Source organism: Epinephelus fuscoguttatus, linkage group LG3, assembly GCF_011397635.1.
Source record: "Epinephelus fuscoguttatus linkage group LG3, E.fuscoguttatus.final_Chr_v1".
In the NCBI taxonomy this organism is placed as follows: Eukaryota; Metazoa; Chordata; class Actinopteri; order Perciformes; family Serranidae; genus Epinephelus; species Epinephelus fuscoguttatus.
In genome coordinates, this window is record NC_064754.1 from 25,651,029 (window position 1) to 25,669,676 (window position 18,648).

The 18,648-nt window shown below is 42.4% G+C and overlaps 1 protein-coding gene across 3 annotated transcripts in view; it reads left to right on the plus strand.

The window, feature by feature from the left end:
- sorbs2a (sorbin and SH3 domain containing 2a) overlaps nt 1-18,648 on the plus strand; it is a 65,167-nt gene that overhangs the window by 21,533 nt on the left and 24,986 nt on the right. For all 3 annotated transcript variants that reach the window (XM_049571994.1, XM_049571995.1, XM_049571996.1), the window contains exons 3-10: nt 2,315-2,370; nt 4,305-4,394; nt 7,511-7,537; nt 7,693-7,817; nt 8,107-8,757; nt 13,647-13,773; nt 15,079-15,254; nt 18,106-18,172. In XM_049571994.1, coding sequence (XP_049427951.1) covers nt 2,361-2,370; nt 4,305-4,394; nt 7,511-7,537; nt 7,693-7,817; nt 8,107-8,757; nt 13,647-13,773; nt 15,079-15,254; nt 18,106-18,172 — 1,273 coding nt within the window. In that variant the 5' untranslated portion in view covers nt 2,315-2,360. The remainder of the gene's footprint in view (nt 1-2,314; nt 2,371-4,304; nt 4,395-7,510; nt 7,538-7,692; nt 7,818-8,106; nt 8,758-13,646; nt 13,774-15,078; nt 15,255-18,105; nt 18,173-18,648) is intronic.

Here is an 18,648-nt window from a genome sequence, read left to right on the forward strand (position 1 = left end):
ACAGCTACTGTACATCACATCCCCAAAACTTCACAACAGTATCAGTGTGTGTGTAAGACAAGGCCAGCCTTCTGTATGTCGTAGTTCTTTACATACCAGACATGTATGATCCCCTTGTAGCCACTGTAAGATGTCACTGGTAGTATCTGTCATACACACTAAGTCCCATGATGACACACATGTGCATGCATTCACACAGCGATGCATCACTCTGTGTTGCGCCTTTGGCTTTTGATGTGTGCCCCTATTCATATCAATCATGCACCCTACTGCAACAGTTCTATAAAAAGGTCTCCTTATAGTAGGAGGCAGGCATCACATATGGGTACAGTAAACATGGCAGTCTGTATCATTTATCAGTGCCATTTAAGTTATTTATGCTTCATATAAGTGCTGTAAAGCATTTGCCAAGGTCATTAAGTCACTCAGCTGGGAGAAGTTATGTTCCCACATGTTGGTTTCTTGGGCTTTGGCTTAAACATCTTTCTGAACATGACAGGCAGTATGTGTTGATTTGATTTAAACATTTACTTTTTTTTACAGTGCGGCATAGTAACTCAAGAGACAGAGCCTGTATGCTTGCTATTCCACAGCACTGAAGAGAAGATAGCATGGGCTCTTTTGCAGCTTCTATCTGTTTTAGCTGCACTAAATCACAGACAGTTGAAGTATAATTTCCGTTCACACTGAAAACACTAATGTATAAATCAAGTCCTACATTTATGTGTCAGATGTTCACGCGGTATTCTTTGTCTTGTTGAAGCAGTTAGTCAGAAATGCCCTCATAATCTTTTTGTGATGTTTATAATTCTCTGGATCAGCTTCTGTTAATGATTCATCACCATGCAGTATTATATATGTATTCACTTTCTAACACTCATGTCTTATTTAGTGTGACTGGGGGCCTATCCTGGCACACACACGCAACACCTTTTGTCGACAGTCAGTCCCACATCTATACCACTTAACTGAGCGTAGCATTAGTTCAGACAGGACACGATGCCAAGCTCAGCTTACATCCCAGCTACATCAGCTGATCTCAAACAGCCAATTAACTGATGGATCAGCTGATTGATGGAAGGGAGTCAGCTGATAGATCACACGATTACTTTCTATGCAACCAATTGAAAAATCTCATTCAGGGCGCCCTATTTAAACTGCTCTGGCCTGCCAACTGTTGCTGCTTCCTCTGCAAGCTGCTTTGCAACTCGCCTCCACCCCAGCTCCTCCTTTTCATGCTATGTCTGACTTATTAATGTCATTTCTGTTTGTCATTGATGCTGCTCTGTTCTGTTCCAGGGGGTCTTTGCCGCTGCTCTCTCTGCCTTAGGCTTTCAATGTAGGCACATGGAGGGGCAGGGAGTTTTGCTCTCTCTGCCTTAGGTTTTCTTTGTTTGCATGTGGAAGGGCAGAGAGGTGTGCTTTCTCTGCCTTAAGGCTTTCCATGCAGGTGCTTGGAAGGGCGGAGTGGTATGCTCCCCCCACCTTAGGCTTTCCATGTAGGCACATGGAAGGGCAGAGAGGTGTGCTCTCTTCACCTTACGCTTTCCACGTAGGTACATGGAAGAGGCTTTCTGCGTAGACCCATGGAAAGGCAAAGATGCCCCAGAACAGAGCCATACCGCCAAATATACTACTGAAAATGGAAATATAATTTTATTTGACTAAAATGTTCCTTCCTGAACCCTGATAATCAGATTAATTGCCATTTTAGTTCACTTTATATGAATCAGTGAACAAATCAGCAGTTGTTCTGAGTTCTTGGGTCTAGGACCAGGCTAATGCCACCTTATTTTGCCCATAAATTCATAAATACACTATAATTCAGTTCATCCGCATGGCTGTCAATTTTCATGTCCAGGAGGTCTACACTTCAACCCTCAGCCTAGGGTTTCTCAAGATTGGAAAATGAAATGTGTGAAGTTTAAATTGAGCTGACTTGCAGTCATTTGCAGTATGTCAGCAAACAGCATTCCCACTCTTAAACATTATTAATCTCTTCAGACTCTCCCTGCACAGAGATTTGGGCTCTTTGTCGTGTGAACCTATTGACCTTGTGGGCAACGTAAAACTGCCTGATTCCCAAAATAACTGTTTATATTTGAGATTTGATAGCAAAAGAGTTTACGCAAAAAATGAGATTGCCTCCTATAATTGCAGTGAGTCAATTATTTATCGAGTAGCAGCCTCAGGAAGATCTTTGTGTAAAAGCAAAGCACTTGAAAAGACGGTAACTTTGACTCTTTTAGTGGGTCAATTAACTGTTCTAGAGACATTTATTGTTTTTCTGAAACACTTTGTTTTTGTTTTGCAGGAAAGTGTGTCTCCCTGCTGCGTATCAGTAAGAAGTGCTCTTCAATATGAATACAGGTATTTAAGCACATGCACACACACAAACCATACAGTGTGTGAGATTGTTGGGGAATCGTTCACTCAAAGTCCATGTCTATTATTTTGTGTGGTAAAGCTGATTAACTATTTTGTTTTATTTTTGCAGTCTATCTCATATTTCTTTGTCAAAATCACCTGCTCATAAAACTGTTGTTTACATTTGATACTCTCCTATAAAAAGTCAATATGCTTCTAAAATTCAGACCACCGAGCTATTTTAAAAGCTGCTATGTGTCCTAGTTTCCCTCGACCACAGGCATGAGTCTATAATTCTAACCCTGACCCTGTTTCACCACTTTGATGTGATTGTCCATTTCGGGCCTGGTTTATTGTGACTGAAAGCATCAATAAGAATAGTAAGCCTGTTGCTTTTAACCACAGTGACGTATTCCTCCCTCAATACATTCCCAAAGCTTTGTCCTAAACTTGGCAGCCATCCCGAGTTAAAGTGTGTATTGCAGCCGGAGAATCAATGATGAGTAATCTGTCTCTGAGCCTTCTACACACACCGCACTCCACCACACGCTCTGTGTTGGTGCCAGTTGTAGCTTGAATCGTCTTGGTTGTTTGCCCGTATTTACAATATAGATAACACAAAAATAGCTTTGTGTTGAAAGAGAGCTATTAACACAACCAGAATTAGACCAGAGTTTGAATCACAGATTTTAAACCACCTGTACTGTCTAGGGGCCTCATTGCAGAATCTTGTTTAGTCTGAAATCCTGTTTTATCTTAGTTTAGGGTGACATGATAACTTGTGTCTTAACTCAATCCTATCTTATCTTAGGATAAGAATTTAGCTATCCAAAACCATCCTAATTTAGGATTCCTGCCTTGGGAAATCCCTAATTTAGGATGGCATAGATAGACCCTGTCCAGCAGTCAAAATAAGTACCAAAAATGTGTCTGTATTGCAATGACAATTAAGATGGGAACAATATAAACACTGAAATATAATGATTGAGAGGCTACTCAAACTATATGATGACACTTTAAGGTTCAATACTTCAAGTACATTAATTAGCTTTTTAATTTTAATAATTTAAAAATAGTAATTCAAATAATTGAGAAGAAAACTTCCTGGAAAGGTGGGTTATGCTTTCCACTGACACGATTAGTGCCTCCAACTCCTTGTAGCTAATTGAATGAGTCTTTTTGGTTCATAGTAGCAACCTAGCCAGCCAGTAACAAGTGAGAACCATTGATATTATGGCTTGTCTATCCCAAATAGACTGCTGGTACATTCTAATCAAAGACATAGACATGACAGGATAAGTGCCGGCTTGGTTTTTGTTTTAACTGGCGTGCATAATGGTGCATAATTGCTTATTGATTGTTTTTAATGTCTCTGTTTATGCTTGCCATCATTGAAAATGAGGGTCTCACTCAATTGATTTCCCAAGTCTTAAATAAAGGTTTGAATGAATGAATGAATGAATGAATGAAGAATCGAGTTAAGAGTTACAGTTTGGATTTTTTAAGATAAGATCGGAGGTCTGACATGTTCCCTTACATTAAACCCATGTATCACATTAGTGTCACTCAGGTCATATTGTCAGATATTGTTTGTGATTTGTTAAAACTAATTCAGGGTTATCTAGTTTAAAAGGTCCAGGTCTTGCCATCATGAGCATACTGTTCTGTCAGAAATGGGTAGGCTAGTGTAAACTACTGCAACATCTGCTAACTTCTGCTTTATAATTACATTTTTCCGTTGTACTGCACACTATTTTGAGCTCACACAGTAAAAAGCGGGCTCTTTTAAATGCATGTGCTTTGCCTCCACTTGTTTGCATTATATTTCTGCCTGGATGCAATTGTGTGCAAGCGCATTTGTGTTTTTGTGTATATGCATGTGCATGTTTGCTACTGCTTCTGCCTCTGTGATCACCCGCCTGGCTGTGATTTCTCAGATAGCGGAGGATGCTCTCGCAAAAGCGTGGCCTTGTCACTCATGCTCTCTCCCATGAAGAGGGTCCAGAGCTCACCAAATCTAGGCACAGGTACTAACACTCAAAATACACACTACATATTAACACATTTGAATAAGAAGAGTTTAACAAATAGCTAAAATACAGGCCGCTTCAGGAAATCACTGGACTAAACTCTCAAAGCATGAGGTAAGTCTCAGTGGCTTGTTGTTTTGCAGAGATCATGTTTGGCCCTCATCAACCTGATATGGCTTAAGCATATTTGAAATACTTTCAAATAGGCTGCGTCAGTATGCTTAAGCAATGTTTAGACTGTGGTATGCTGTGTTTTTCTAATCAGTTCATTGTTTAATCCTTTTATTTCCTTTTGTTTAGTCTCTCTGGTCTTGGGCTTGTTTTTGCTTCCTAAATCAGTCATAAATTATACTGCATCTGCCTACCTGTTGTTGAATCTTCCTTCCTTTTGACAGCTCTCATATGTCATGCTGTCACACTGCTCCATGCTCTCTGCCCCTCTTTATGGGTAGTTTACTCTACTCACCCTGTTATCTTAGATATTTCTTCCACTACTCTTTTTCCTCTGTCAGTATTGATTGGTGAGACATGACACCACTCCCTAAACTCTTGAAGAATGTGGAAATTTTTTGGATGGGCTTGTGTGTTGCCTAAAATGGCACCATTCTGGTTCCTCCTGATGAGTGTTTTAGTTTCAGGCAAGCACCTCACAGTAGATCTGCTCCATGTCTCAGCCCCCTCATCCTAAAAATGTTGCCTATTTTGTTTCACACGTAACCACAGGTCAAGTTTAGATGAATGACTGAAGAGATTTTTACATATCACCAGGCAGAGCTGAAGCTAAAATATATTCTCAGCTTCTAGAAGCTACAGCTGGTCGTCCCCAGCTGCCTGTTCCTTTGCTCTGCTGAAAAAGCAGTATGCATGTGCCTGGACTATGTCAGCATCCAGGTTAACTACTGCACCCATGTCAGCATTCTAGAACTGTCAGCTCCCTTTTAACAATAACAGGACACTGCCTAAAAACTGATGAGCTGTTGCCAGGTATAGAAGGTTTAGGAGCATGGTAGGACTGATCAAACCACCACCCAGAGGGCTGTAGGATCATGTGTGTCAGCACTAGTGCATTATTGTGCAGGAGACATGCAGGCGTCAGCTTCTGAGGGACCCTCAGCCTTGCCTGGGGTGTACACAGTACACCCACCTACGCTGTTTAGCATACTGTTAAATACTCTGAGTCTACACTCCAAAATCTGCAGTGCTGTTTCCTAGAATTACAGAAAGCACCCTTGAGCCATCTCCACTGGTGAAACAAGCTGTTACAGTGGAAACTGCTTATAGTGATCACAGCTACAGAGATCAACTGCTTATATGGATCAAAGAGCTTCAGACAGAATCATTCCTGTACAAATGCTGTTTAGATAATTCACTTGTAGTCCGCTAACAGTATTCATTTAGGGTCTTTTCATTTGGGCTGCAATGATTAGTCGATTAGAAAGTTAATTGTCAACTATTTTCATAATCAGTTACTCATTTCAACCATTTTTTGAGGAAAAAAGTCAAACGTGCTGGTTCAAGCTTCTTAAAAGTGTCAATTTACTGCTTTTATTTGTCATTTATGATGGTAAATGTAAATGAGTCACTGGATTAAGGACTGTTGGTTGAAGAACAGAAGCAAAGTGAAGTTGCATTTCGGGTTCTGGGAAATTTTATGAGCATTTTTCACAATTTTTAAAAATATTTTGTGGACTAAACAATTAGTCGGTTAATGGTGGAAATAATAATAATGGTGGATTAATCGATAGTGAAAATAATCATTAGTTGCAGCTCTACTTTTCATACACGACAAGATATGGAAAGACATTTTAAAACTACAATAATTCTATTTTCTATTTTTACTTTACTCCCATGATACTTCCCTCATAGCAACATGTCTGCTTCTAGCTGGCTGCCTGAGGCTAAGAGTTTAAAGCTATTGCTAAGTTTCAACTCTTGTCCCTAGTTGGGCTTCACATGTAGACCGAAAATGTTATTAAAAGTATACAGTTTCTCAATAAAAAGCACAGGCTCCTGAAAGCTTGTGGCTGCTAGTGATGGAGACCGAAAAGGAATGTGCACGGGTAAAGCACCTGTGCTTGAAGCCGCCCTCGTCATGTGGCTTGATAATGCCCAGGCATGTAATAAAACAGCTATTCTGTATTTTGAAACAGTCAATAAAATACAATAAAGGGCAAAGCTGTCTGTTTTATTACGTTTTATTCATGTAATAAATATACAGATGTCAGTGAGATAGTCATCTACATGAGAAAAAAGAAAAATACCGGCTATAATAACCATCCTTGTGTAGTTATTAATTTGACCTGGAAAGACATGATCACTATTAGCACGACCCACAGAGCTACAGCAGCCACCTTTATTGGAAATATGCCAGGTTGAAAGAAACCAAAATCATCCCTCAAGAAATCATTGCTCCGTGCACAGTGGTGTTTCTTCTTTGTAGATTTTAATCTCCTGTTCAATAATGGGGCTCACATTAGTGTGCTCTGGAGGATTTTTTCTTTTATTAGTCTTGGGAGTGAAGTGGTCTATCAAGTCTTAATGTGCATGTAATGCTTTAAGCACTCCTCCTCTCCTCTTTTTACTGTACACAGCCTGTAGTCATTTCTATAATAGATACTGCACATAAAAACCAACCCTCTGAAGAAAGCCTGCTTTCATACATATAATTTATGGATATATCTTCATTTGATACAGGTAACGCTGTGAGAGTTTTGCCTTTAGAAATCTGTAGTGTCTTTAGCAACAACAACTTGGACCTTAAATCATATCCAACTGTTAGTTTGCCCTGTGAGTGCATAGTATTTTTCAGTTTTCCATTTTACAAGGTTGTCGGGAAAGCAGCAGGTGATATTGCTCATCACAACAGGATAAATCATGCAGTGCTTAAGAAAGATTTTCTTGTTCTTTGCTCTTCTTCTTCAGAGCTCTGTCTATTCGCTTACCCCTAACACTACGTCTGTCTTTCTCACACAAAACATCCTCAAGCATTTTGTCAGATGACGACTACTTCAGATGACACCCTATGCAGTAGTATTGACATTTCTTGCAGGGATGAATGTGACCACGCCTTCACTCATGTCACTTATCATTGCTGTGTCTTCTCTGTTCCCCAGGGAGTGATTCTCACTCATCAGACTTGGGTAAGTCTCTGTTCCTTGTGCTGAATTGGAGTTAAGAATCTTTGGAGAAAATTTAAAAAAAAAAAAAAAAGCTAGGAATCACCCCGTAGGAGACCAGTTAAACTTAAATAAAACACTGTAGTGTGTGATGTTAATATTTTGAACTTTATCTCCAGATTCTTGGCGGTCACGCAGTGCAACAGATGGCCTTAAGAATGGAGACGCCAGCAGCTCTTCTCTCGCTGCCAAAGGCTTCCGCAGTGTCAGACCCAACCTGCAGGACAAAAAGTCACCAACACAGGTAAAATGTCTCACACATCACACTGACAGATGTTGGCATTTGTGTTTTTGCTTTTCTTTTTTTAATGCTATGTGTAGTTTAATCAGAAATTGGGGTGTTGCTTGTCTGTGTGAAAAGCATTTTCTAAACAACACCACAAACTATCATAATTATGGATAATTTACACAGAACCATGTGGTATTTCTGAGTATGTGTATTTGGGACAACTTGATGATTTGCACTGATGATTTTTCTTTGTTGTTGTTGTTTGAACGTAACGTTGGTTGTTGCTTTCTAATTGGCCAATAAGGACATCAATCACGTGCCGTTGCCACCCCCCAGGAGAGAGAGTTTCTCCTTCTCACCCACAGGCACTAACCCGCCAGAGTACAGCTCCCTTGTTGCCCTGGCTAATGATTTCAGCCCTGGAACGCTAACATTCACGCAGAACGAGAAAGCCGTTTTGAAAGAGTCCTACACTATTAAAAGCACATCTTCTTACTCCTACTCAGAGACCAATGCAAACTCAGTCCAGCAGGCACAGCAGTCCACTGTCCAGAATGATATCACCAATTGTATTGCATCTGCCGCCACTAATACACAGGCCCAGGAGCGTAAGGTGTCTTCCCTTAAAATAACCCCCGTCACCATCCCTGACCCCCCGGCTCACAGCAACTCTTACTGTGACCCCCTGCCTAAGACCCAGACCACAGGCTCCCCTCCACCCACTTCCCCGCCTCCACAGACAACCTTCTCACAGCCCCTGACACAGGCAGCCTCGCTCACTGTCCACTTGGGCCCAGAGAATCCGAAACATCCACAGCGTCAGCCTTCAAGCAACACAGTGGAGCTCAAGGTCCCAGATCGAGCCTCAAATCAAACCTCAAGTCCAGCTCCATCCCAGGTGGAGATGACGAAGGCTCCTGAGGTTCCACCAAGACCTTCTCCTGCACAGTTGTTGGTACATAACTGACTACATACTGTAACAACAGAGAGCAATGACTGTGTTTATTTTAAGGTCACTTTAATACAACATTGGCAGGTTTTTGTCTCTGTGATATCTTGAGTGATTGAAGGGTAACAGACTGGCTGCGTCCCATCATGTGACGCCCACACACACACAGTGTGCCATATAAACAGAAGAAGAATTCAAGATATCGTTGCCGGGATGTGCCAAACTCAGAGTTCAAATGTGATAAAGTTGCTGTTTTTCTGGTGTTGTGATGCGTGCGAACACTGGGAAGTCTGACAGTGACCCATGAGGCGACTTGCGTCAGGCCTTACATAGAAAACAAGAAGCGCAGGTGTTTTGATGCACGCCATACGCTGCTCGTGTGTGTTGCACTGTAGTTTGTCAGTCTTGGTGCTGTCATCCAATCAGCCAAACTAATTGTGGTTCTACATGTGTGAACTCATACTGTATGTGTGATAACCAACTGTTTTTATTTATTTATTTCATGCCAGTGTTACAGTCTGTATATTTGCTGCCTTCCACAGAGTTTGAACTAACAGAGCCTCTTCATTTCACAGCATTAATCATGTTTCAGAAGGTGATGCTGCAGCCACAGGAGTGTGGTTTCACAGCAGCATTTCACCTTCTGTCAGGCTCACGTGTTACTTCCACACATCCTTTGTGACAACGTGGCTAATGAGTGATGTCACTAAGCACTCTCCTCCTTTCCTCCTTTTCCAATCAATTCCCTCTCCCTCCACCGCCAGGGGCCTCCCTCCCCCGACCCCACAGCACGGCACTCCCCCTATCGCTGCCACAGCTCAGAATCGCTCGACTACCTGCCTGGCCTAATGCCCAAGGCGCTATCACCCACCCCGTATGTTCCTAGCGGAGCCGGTGCAGTCAGCAGGCCGAGCCTTCCCACAATCAGCAGTGCGAACATCGGTGGCTGCGTGTCACCCTCGGCTTCCCCCGTGACGGTGTCAGCTCTCAGCCACTACTCGTCGTCCACGGCGGGTCTGCTGGACGAGCTGCAGATCTGTAGCCTGGATTCACCCGGCGCATCACCCACGCCATCGCCCACCCTCAGCCATGTCTCTGCCTACACATCCACTGCTGGCCCTGATGATGTGCTAACAACCTTTGCGGCCTCCACTGCTGCAGCAGCCACTGTCACTAACGTAATTATCCCAACAAGTCACTGCTGTAACACACATCATTACCAAAATCAAATGGTTCCTTGCCCCCACTCATTTGGATGACTGAACCAAGCCTTCACAAAATGTGTCATTACTACCGAGTTTTTACCTTTCACTAACCATCAACTACAACCTAATGTTCCCTTATTATGTTAATGCGTCTGTACTCTATGTCTATGTGCTTGTCTTTGTTTCTCTGTTATGCCTTTTATGCAGTCCAGTGCAGTTATACTGTCTCTTAAGGCCAGTTCATATCAAAAATTCACGACAAGACAAAACCATTTTTATAGTGAAGCTGTAGCAGGGTTATGTTGGAAGCTGTTGGCTGCTTGGTTTGTAATGTAACGTGTGAAGACTGTAGTTATGTTTCCTGTCAGCTCGTTATATGTCCCTGGGAGTAGATGTGAGGAGCTCTGCAACAGAATGGTATGTCCTCATTTAATACGTTTCCATGTGCACCTTGTCTGCCCAGTTGCAACAAGATAGATACTGACATGGAATTACCATTTTGTTAGCACTACATCATTGCAGTCGCACTGCCTTTTTTATTTAATTGAATGCCGCGAGTGAAAAAAAAAAAACACTTGCTGCGTCTTTATTGTTGCCAGGCAACCACGGACTCACCTCCTTATTGTAGCCTTACCGTGTAATCAGCCTACCGTTTATTCATTCATTTTAGTTTTTTGACAGTAATTGGTATCTAGTTCCTTAAATGGACAGGACGAGGGTACTGTAGCTCTGGTTGAGGGTGAGAGGCTGTCTGTAAATAGTTGGTTGGGCACAGGGAAACAGAGATCTGTGTGGCTACATGAGACTTTAAAAAAGAGGGTGGATCACGGGGAGTACCACGAGTTGGTCCAGGAGCTTCACCTCGATGATGGCCGTTTCCAGGCATATTTTAGGATGACTCGGGGACAGTTTGACAACCTGCTGTCTATCGTCAGGCCATATAGCTCTGGGTATCCAGGAACCGGTACCACCAGTTTTTCTTCCATTGTTTACCAACCGTAAACTTGTCGTCATGGCTACCACAGAAGGCCTGCCTCTCAAATCATCTGATTGGACAATGGGGAAAAAGATGAAACAGAAAGAGATGACTTGGGGCGTATTTAAAGTTTGAGTTGAAGTATTTTCAACTCAAGGAGTTCAGAGCGCTGTGGCATAAACGCCAGGTGCTTAGGACGCAGAAACACGAGGTGCGTTGCAATGCAGAATCCACAAGCAAAAAGTTTCATTCTCATTAAAAACAATTACAAAAAGGCACGTCCAGCTGCTAAAACAATTTCTGTGTGGTCAGGGCTTTAGTCTGACACTAGCTCCTTGTTAGCCAAGCATTAGCTTGGTCTCTTTCCTATCACTTACTCACTTACTTTACCAGCATCAGTACCACTGTTCCCTTAAAGGAATACTGATACCAAGAAAGTACAACATTCTGTGACCCCCTCCTTCCAGTGATAATCATGTTGATGGAAGCATTCCCTATGCCACCAGATGTCATAGGTGTGTAGTAGGGCATTAACGACTTTGATTTTTTTCAGGTCGACTTATCTGTCAATAAAGTCGAAGTATTTCCACACATGTGATGTGTGTCTGTCAAGGCCCGAACATACTCGGGCGGAACATACACGGAACGGACTCTGTGGAGGTCCGCGCGGGCTCAAGGCGGACGTCCGCAAGCCCTGTGTGCGCAAAGCTCAGATTTTATGACCGTGCTGCACACAAGTGACTGTTCGGCATGTATTTTTCACATCGCAGGGTTTTTTCACGGACATTTTTACAGGAAACTACAACGCGGAAGTGCGCTCAACTATGAAAGCCCAAATGACTGAAGTCTGCTCCGCTTATAGTACGCCAGAGTATGTTCACTTAAAGTATCAGTGTAAGCCAATCAGAGGCAGCGATTGCATTCCATACACAAGCGCACATGGAGAGAGAGAGGGAAAAAACACACGACTTGTCAACTTCTCCGGGGGGGAGTCGACTTGTGCCACTGATGTCGACGCGTCGACAAATCAACTTTTCTGTTAATGCCCTAGTGTGTAGTACAGCTATACTTTTGAAGGTTTTGGTGGCATCTTGGCACGGTGAACTGCCAGCTCCATCAAATGTGCCATGCTTGACTTCACCTCATCACAGACTGTATGAGTTGTAGCTGCTGCAGTAGTTGGCCAGTCACATGTCATATTAAATCGAAGAACCATTGCGATGATTGGCTGCAAGCAAAACCATCCAAAAAGTCTTTATTTTCCTAGATCTGGGTACAAAAAGGATCAAATGCAGGTATTGTTTGATGGGAAAACATTGGATGGGACTTGGCACTGCGTTATTTCAGTCTATACCATACAGATATCCAGAACCAATGACCTAATTGTCACTGTTTACTCAAAGCATTGTGACTTCCATCCTTCCGTCAGTGCAGTTGAGTGAGAAATATCTTCACTGCATGGTGTTGTTCTACCAGAGATGCCATTCCCAGGTGCTGATTGGCTTGGTTGCTTCTCCAACCAAGAATATATCCATCCACAAGAGCAACACCAGACTCCTGGAACTAGGGGATAATAGACCAGCTTCAAACCCTTGGTTTGAAATTGTGAGCTGTGGCATTACGAACATAACAGCAGTAATCTGCTCACTGTCATCGAATTATCCATTTTGCACTGTGCTTTAGCACTAAACAAGGAGGAAGTTAGAAGTAAGACATAACACTGTGTCTACACTGAATGCGTAGCGTGAGCAGCACATCAGCAGAGCAGCAGCTTCAGGGATCCATCTGTGTCTACACAGGATGTGTTTGGCAGAGTTTTGAGTGTAGGTCACCCGTGTTTTGGCATTGCTCAGAGCCCAAAATTGACTTGAAGAGGAAAGATGTGCTTTGGGTCACAGTTGCACACGTATAGGGTGAGTAAAAGACAAGCGCATCCTGTGTACAGCTGGATTGTTTAAAATAGAAGCTTATCTGTTCTGTCAGACGTGTGTGAGACAGTGGCAGTAAGTAAGTGTTGTCACCTCAGTGTTTGTCTGTTTTAGCGCGAACTGACGGCATTGGTGTTTTTTGAGAGTTACTCGTTGGTTTAAGACTTATCATGAATCTTTGATCTAAACACACTGGCCTTAAAATTAAAATCCTGTGTTTTTATCCTTTGTCAGATGAAGTCATATGTTCCTGTGTCATGTTGAATGGGAGAGCATTCTTCAGAAAAGCATCCCATTGTAACTGAATCCTGTCCGTTGTCTTGTTTGTCACAACTAATATAATGAAATATTTGTGAATCTGTAAGAGTTGTGTTTGCTTACCGTCGCTGCTTTAATCTCTTCTGTCTGTTTGGAAGTAAAGTCATTCGATAAGTGCCCCTTCCCCCTGACTAACTGTTCTTACATTGTACAGTCACTCCAGATTCAGCATATCCTATGAATCACATCAGCCCCAGTATCTGTCTACTTGTACATTCATCTCCATAATTGGCTTCTTTACCCCTTTAAATGTTAAGTTTTATCGCAATACATTGAATAATAATGGATTTTGTAGAACTAATCATTTTCTTGTTTCGCTACTTGTTTTTAATATTTGCACTCATTATCTAATGTCGTAGGGCAGAACAGCAACATTCCCAATTTTAAATGGCAATTTGTACATTTTGCTGCAGTTTGCGATTTGCAGTGGCTGATTATCTCTGTTGTTGGTTTGTGGGTCACTTCCAGGGCCAGGTCCTCTCTCACGCTATGAATGGAAGTACTAGCCATCCACAGAGGCCCCTCTCTCCTCCATCCTATCCTCCTCCACCCACCTCACTCCACACTGGGCTCCAGAGACAGAGCAGGAGTTCAGGTGAGTCACTGATCTTTTGTCTCATCATGTGAGTGCAGGACAACACATGGTAGCAGTTCTTTGAAAATCACCACCCACTATATAACATGCGGAAATCATCCACAGGCATGATAAGAGAAGTCGTTATGTCTTCGTCAGGTGTCTCATTTAATACTGATACTGATACGATCAGACCCCATAGAGATAGAGATGGTAGGATTTCAAGGTTGGTGATGAATCCAGTGCAAGTAGGGAACCCCTCCAGGGTCTAGACGCTGGTGGTGGTAGAGGTGGTGAAGATGAGATGAAGATGTGGAGAAGTGCCGATGATCTGGATGAGTAGAGGAATGAGCCTTTGGTGAGCTCGTCCTGGGCTCTGGATGCGATGGCTGGAGGTGAACGGGGTGGAGGAGGGCGCAAAGATTCTGCCAAAAATGATGGCTGACAGCAGCAGAAGAGAGAGCAGATTTGAAATTTTGCAGTGGCATCCTGATTGGCTGATGAAGATCGTGGCAATGTTTGATTTGATAACTAGAAGAGTGAACACCCATAGTGAGCTGATTAGAGGAAGCGGTGGGAGTGGGATGGAAAGAATTGTGAATGGATGAGCACAAAGAAAGTCTCTCTGATTGAACTTACGCTGAGCTTCATATGTGGTTTTGCTGCCGCCTTTGAGCTGCTGTCAGAGCAGTGACGGGAGGCAGAGAGCTCTCGCCCAACAGCAGAGGCTCCTTGTCCACCCAGGAGCAGAGCTCTACCTCGCTGCTCTGCTGTTCCCCACTGATGACAGTCCCAGGGGCAGCAGTGTCCGTGTGCATCGCCCTTTTCTACACTATAATACAACCAAAATGTCATGTAGATGATGACGCAAGTGTACTTGCATACAGAACGTTGCTAATGTGAAAGCTGAGTGGTGGGGGAGTGGAGAGGGGGCGCAATTGTATTCTGCACGGTAGGAATCAGATGTACCTAATATGAAAACGCTCTTAATCTCCTCATCGTTGCGCATATCAATTAAATAGTTAATGGGTCTTAAGGTCAATGTGTTTGTTATAAGCCCAGGATATGATATGTGGACACCTACGAGTAGATGACAGAACCAGTTGGAGAACAGTATGAAATTAATTAGTACAAAACGAGGAGAAAGACAGTGGCTGTTCTTGTACTACTCAAACCATGAAGCATGCAAAAGAGCAGCTAATCTCAGGATGATTCAGTGTTCGCTTGTTCAGCTGGTGTTGGTGCCCAAACTTGGATGTCTGTTTGATTATCAGTAGCTACAACTGACTGTGTTTTTCTCTTTCCTCTCCTCCTCCTCATATCCAGAGGGCAGTGAGTCAGTTACCAGAGAGTCTGTGGTGTCGGGCCACACCAGCGTCAGCAGCACTGTGCCCATCGCCCGCTTCTCGGAAGAGGAGAAAAAGGTGTCCATTATTAAAGCACCTCATTATGAAGGCATCGGCCCCGTGGACGACTCTGGCATCCCCATCGCCATCCGCACAGTGAGGTCACACACACACAGAGCTAAACACACACAGTGGCGTGCAGCAGGCTGAGACAGTTAGGTACTGTAGTGTTGCACAGGAGTGTCTTTTGACCCATTTCTGTTGTCTTGATATGTGATCAGGCTCACGAGAGGGGATTACTTTCAGCTGTCAGCAGCTTTTGACCCCATATTAAAAGCCCTTTCTCTCCCGCGCTCAGTATCTCTCTGTATCTCTTTTACTCTCCCTCTGTGTGCTAGTTATAAAGATGAGCTAAGTCAAGGTCTTTCCTTCAGCACTGCAAGGTCCTCGCTGCTTACTTGTCAAAGTGTGTGTTATCTCTGTTGAGGCTTTTCGTGTATTAACACTTCACTCAGTTATCCATTTCTTGAAGAGTGGCATTTAAAGGTGGACATGTTCAACTACAGAAAGAGTGAGCCAGAGAAAGTTACGGGAAGAATGAGAGACAGGTAATAAAAGCAAAGAGAAAAGGTGAAAAGAAAAAGCTGCAAAGAAGAAAAACAGATGCTCCTTGTTGTGAGCAGACAAACATTTTTGTGGGCACTCTATGTGGTAACCATGGAGAGTGAAGTGGTAATTGGCCCGTCTCTCGGCTGTGCCAATGCTACATGCTCAGTCACACACACTCCTTCACTGTGGAGCCAAACTGCCTCTTCTCTGACCAGAGTCCAGACCCAGTGTTTAGCACAGCTGAATAAAGGGAGGATTAAGTCTCTCTGCCATTTGATAGCTCTTTTTTCAAGTGGCTGTTAGATCTATACTGTATACACAAAGACACACATACCAGAGTTTCTCCTGGATTTTCCAGGCAGAGCACCAGGAGCTCCCAATTTGGTTTTGTAGCAACATGGCTTCTGTATCCTCTATGCTGTGAGACCAAACCTGCTGACAGTGATTTCTGAAAGAAGCCACAATCACCTTAAAACACACACAAAATTCATATCAAAACAACCTCCATTAGTAGTTTGTCAAGTTTGTGATGGCACTGTTAAGTTTTTTCTCTGGGTATGTTTTTGCTAACAGGGATTACTTTTACATTTGTTTACCTCAATATCTGAAACTCTGGCCACATTTAAAAATGAACATCCTTCATTGTATCACTATCCGCCTTATTTCTAGCCCCCATGATATCTTGCGTGAATTATGTGCGCAACTTGCAGCGTTAAACTGAAACCGGCGATTTCCAATGGTAACAGTTTGTTTACAGTACTCTATTCTTCTTTCCAAGAGCAATTGGGAAATAAAACTTGGAACAAACCACCTGTTATAGCTCAGACAGGATTATTTAATCATACCTCTGCCATCTCTGACAGCCATCTCAAAGCATTGTTTGTTTTTCCTTTTCAACCGAGCAATTAGCTAGCCTTGCTCCATTAAAATCAGAATCAGAATTTCCTTTATTGTCATCATACTTGGTGCATGACGAAATTGCAGCAGCTTCCTCAGTTCAGTGCAAAATATTGTTAACTTTAACATGGCCCGAGCTAGCTTAAGCTAAACATCTGCTCCTTCTAAAGATGATTTAGGATTTATGATGACTTATCAAGAGATACTAACACATTCGGCAAACATTTAACATAATTCAGTGTTAAGTGTAGCTCCATGTAAAGTAAATAAATGTGATGTTTCCCAGCTAATCCTCCACTCGTCTGCGTTAACGATGCAGTTTACACATTGTTTTCAACTTCTGATTGATTAAAAACTGTTGTGAGCGAAACATGATGCTGAATTTAGCAGCAGACTTCAGTAACAGTAATATAAAATAGTTGTAAAAGAAATAACGTTTGGCATTCATTTTTTTATGCGATATAAAGGAAGTACAGTAAATCAGCGACACATTCTCAGCCCTAATGAGTGAATACATATTTCAAGGTTTGTTGCTGAGTTTATTTTCTAATGTAGGTTAAGTCAGACAGGGAAAGACAGGGATACCATGTGCTGACGCTGAGTGACGGACCTGTCAGTCTAGGTGTCATTCTCTTCTGCAAATTTTGATTTAATACTTTTTCGCTATGTCTCGTTAAACTCTTGTGGTTTTATTTCTCATCTCAATGGTGCCTCTGGCAACAGGAACAATCCATTTTTGCTCTGGTTACATGTTCAACACACAGTTGCTGAAGAAATTTAGCTTAGACTGGTTGTTAGTCGTTACAGACACGGACAGTGCAACAGGTACCAGAGCTCCGCAAAGACATTTTGGAAATGCTATGTTAACATTAGTTAAATATTAGTTAAAAAATACATCAGTGTTTACCAAACTGAAGGCAAATTACTTTCGAGAAGAACCAACATTGACGGTTAGCCACCAAGACACTGGAACTAACCACAGACAGTCTATGGGACTTAGGAATAAGGTGGATATATAAGACACAAAATACAGTAAAGCGTAATAGATCCTCTCTAATAAATTGTCTTGTGAGTTTGAGAACCATGCAATTTACTTTTCTTGTTTCTTATTAGCTATTGCTGATTAAATAGACCAAACATCTTGCTAAGACAAATTAAGAGTAGACACTTTGAATCAAGTTAAATAGTCAGATGCAAATGATTCTTGACAAGATTATTAATCGTAAATAAAAGAGGAGGAGATGTAGTCATCCTCTGGTCTAGTAGACAGTTTCTCACAAGTTGAATCTTTATAAATAATTTATTCATGGCTCAGCATAGGTTAAATTCTCTGTGAGTGAAATATGGATCACTAGAAGGGCTGAGAGTGTATTTTTCTCCTCTCAGTACGGTCTCAGTCCCATAAAACAGTGGGAACCTTTTCTACTTTCCAATTTCAGCTATCCAGTTTATGTTGCATTTCGCGGCACATAAATCTTTACGATTATTTCTCTCTCTGCAGACGGTGGATAGGCCTAAGGACTGGTACAAGACTATGTTCAAACAGATCCACAAGGTTCACAAAGCGGGTAAGTCTGTCCCGAATCACACTGAAAGGCAGAAATGTCCCGTTACTGGATGTGATTTGATCGTCAGACATTATGAGAGGAATTGGCCAGGCATGCATGCTGTGTACGCACTTGTGTATGTGTGTGTATCTGTGTGTGTCTGTGCATGTCGATTCTTGTTAAACCAAAAGACCCAGAGAACCTCAGAGCCAGAACTCATTAGATGAGAGCAAGAGAGTCTGGAGAGGAGGAGGAATTGAGAGAAACCTCTAATAGACACAGAGCCGTCCTGGGAAATCTGCTCTAATTTTATGGGCTTGACAGTATCGCACACTCGGTTCAAAGCTTGTTTGTTCTAAACTGCTCAGGCCTCTTCTTCTGCTGCAGCACACACACAAACACACACACTATTTCATGATTGTGTGTGCCCAAAAACATCTACAGGCCCGTGATTATCTTTTTGGTGCATCTTGGAGAGTTCCCATGGCTCTCTGAAT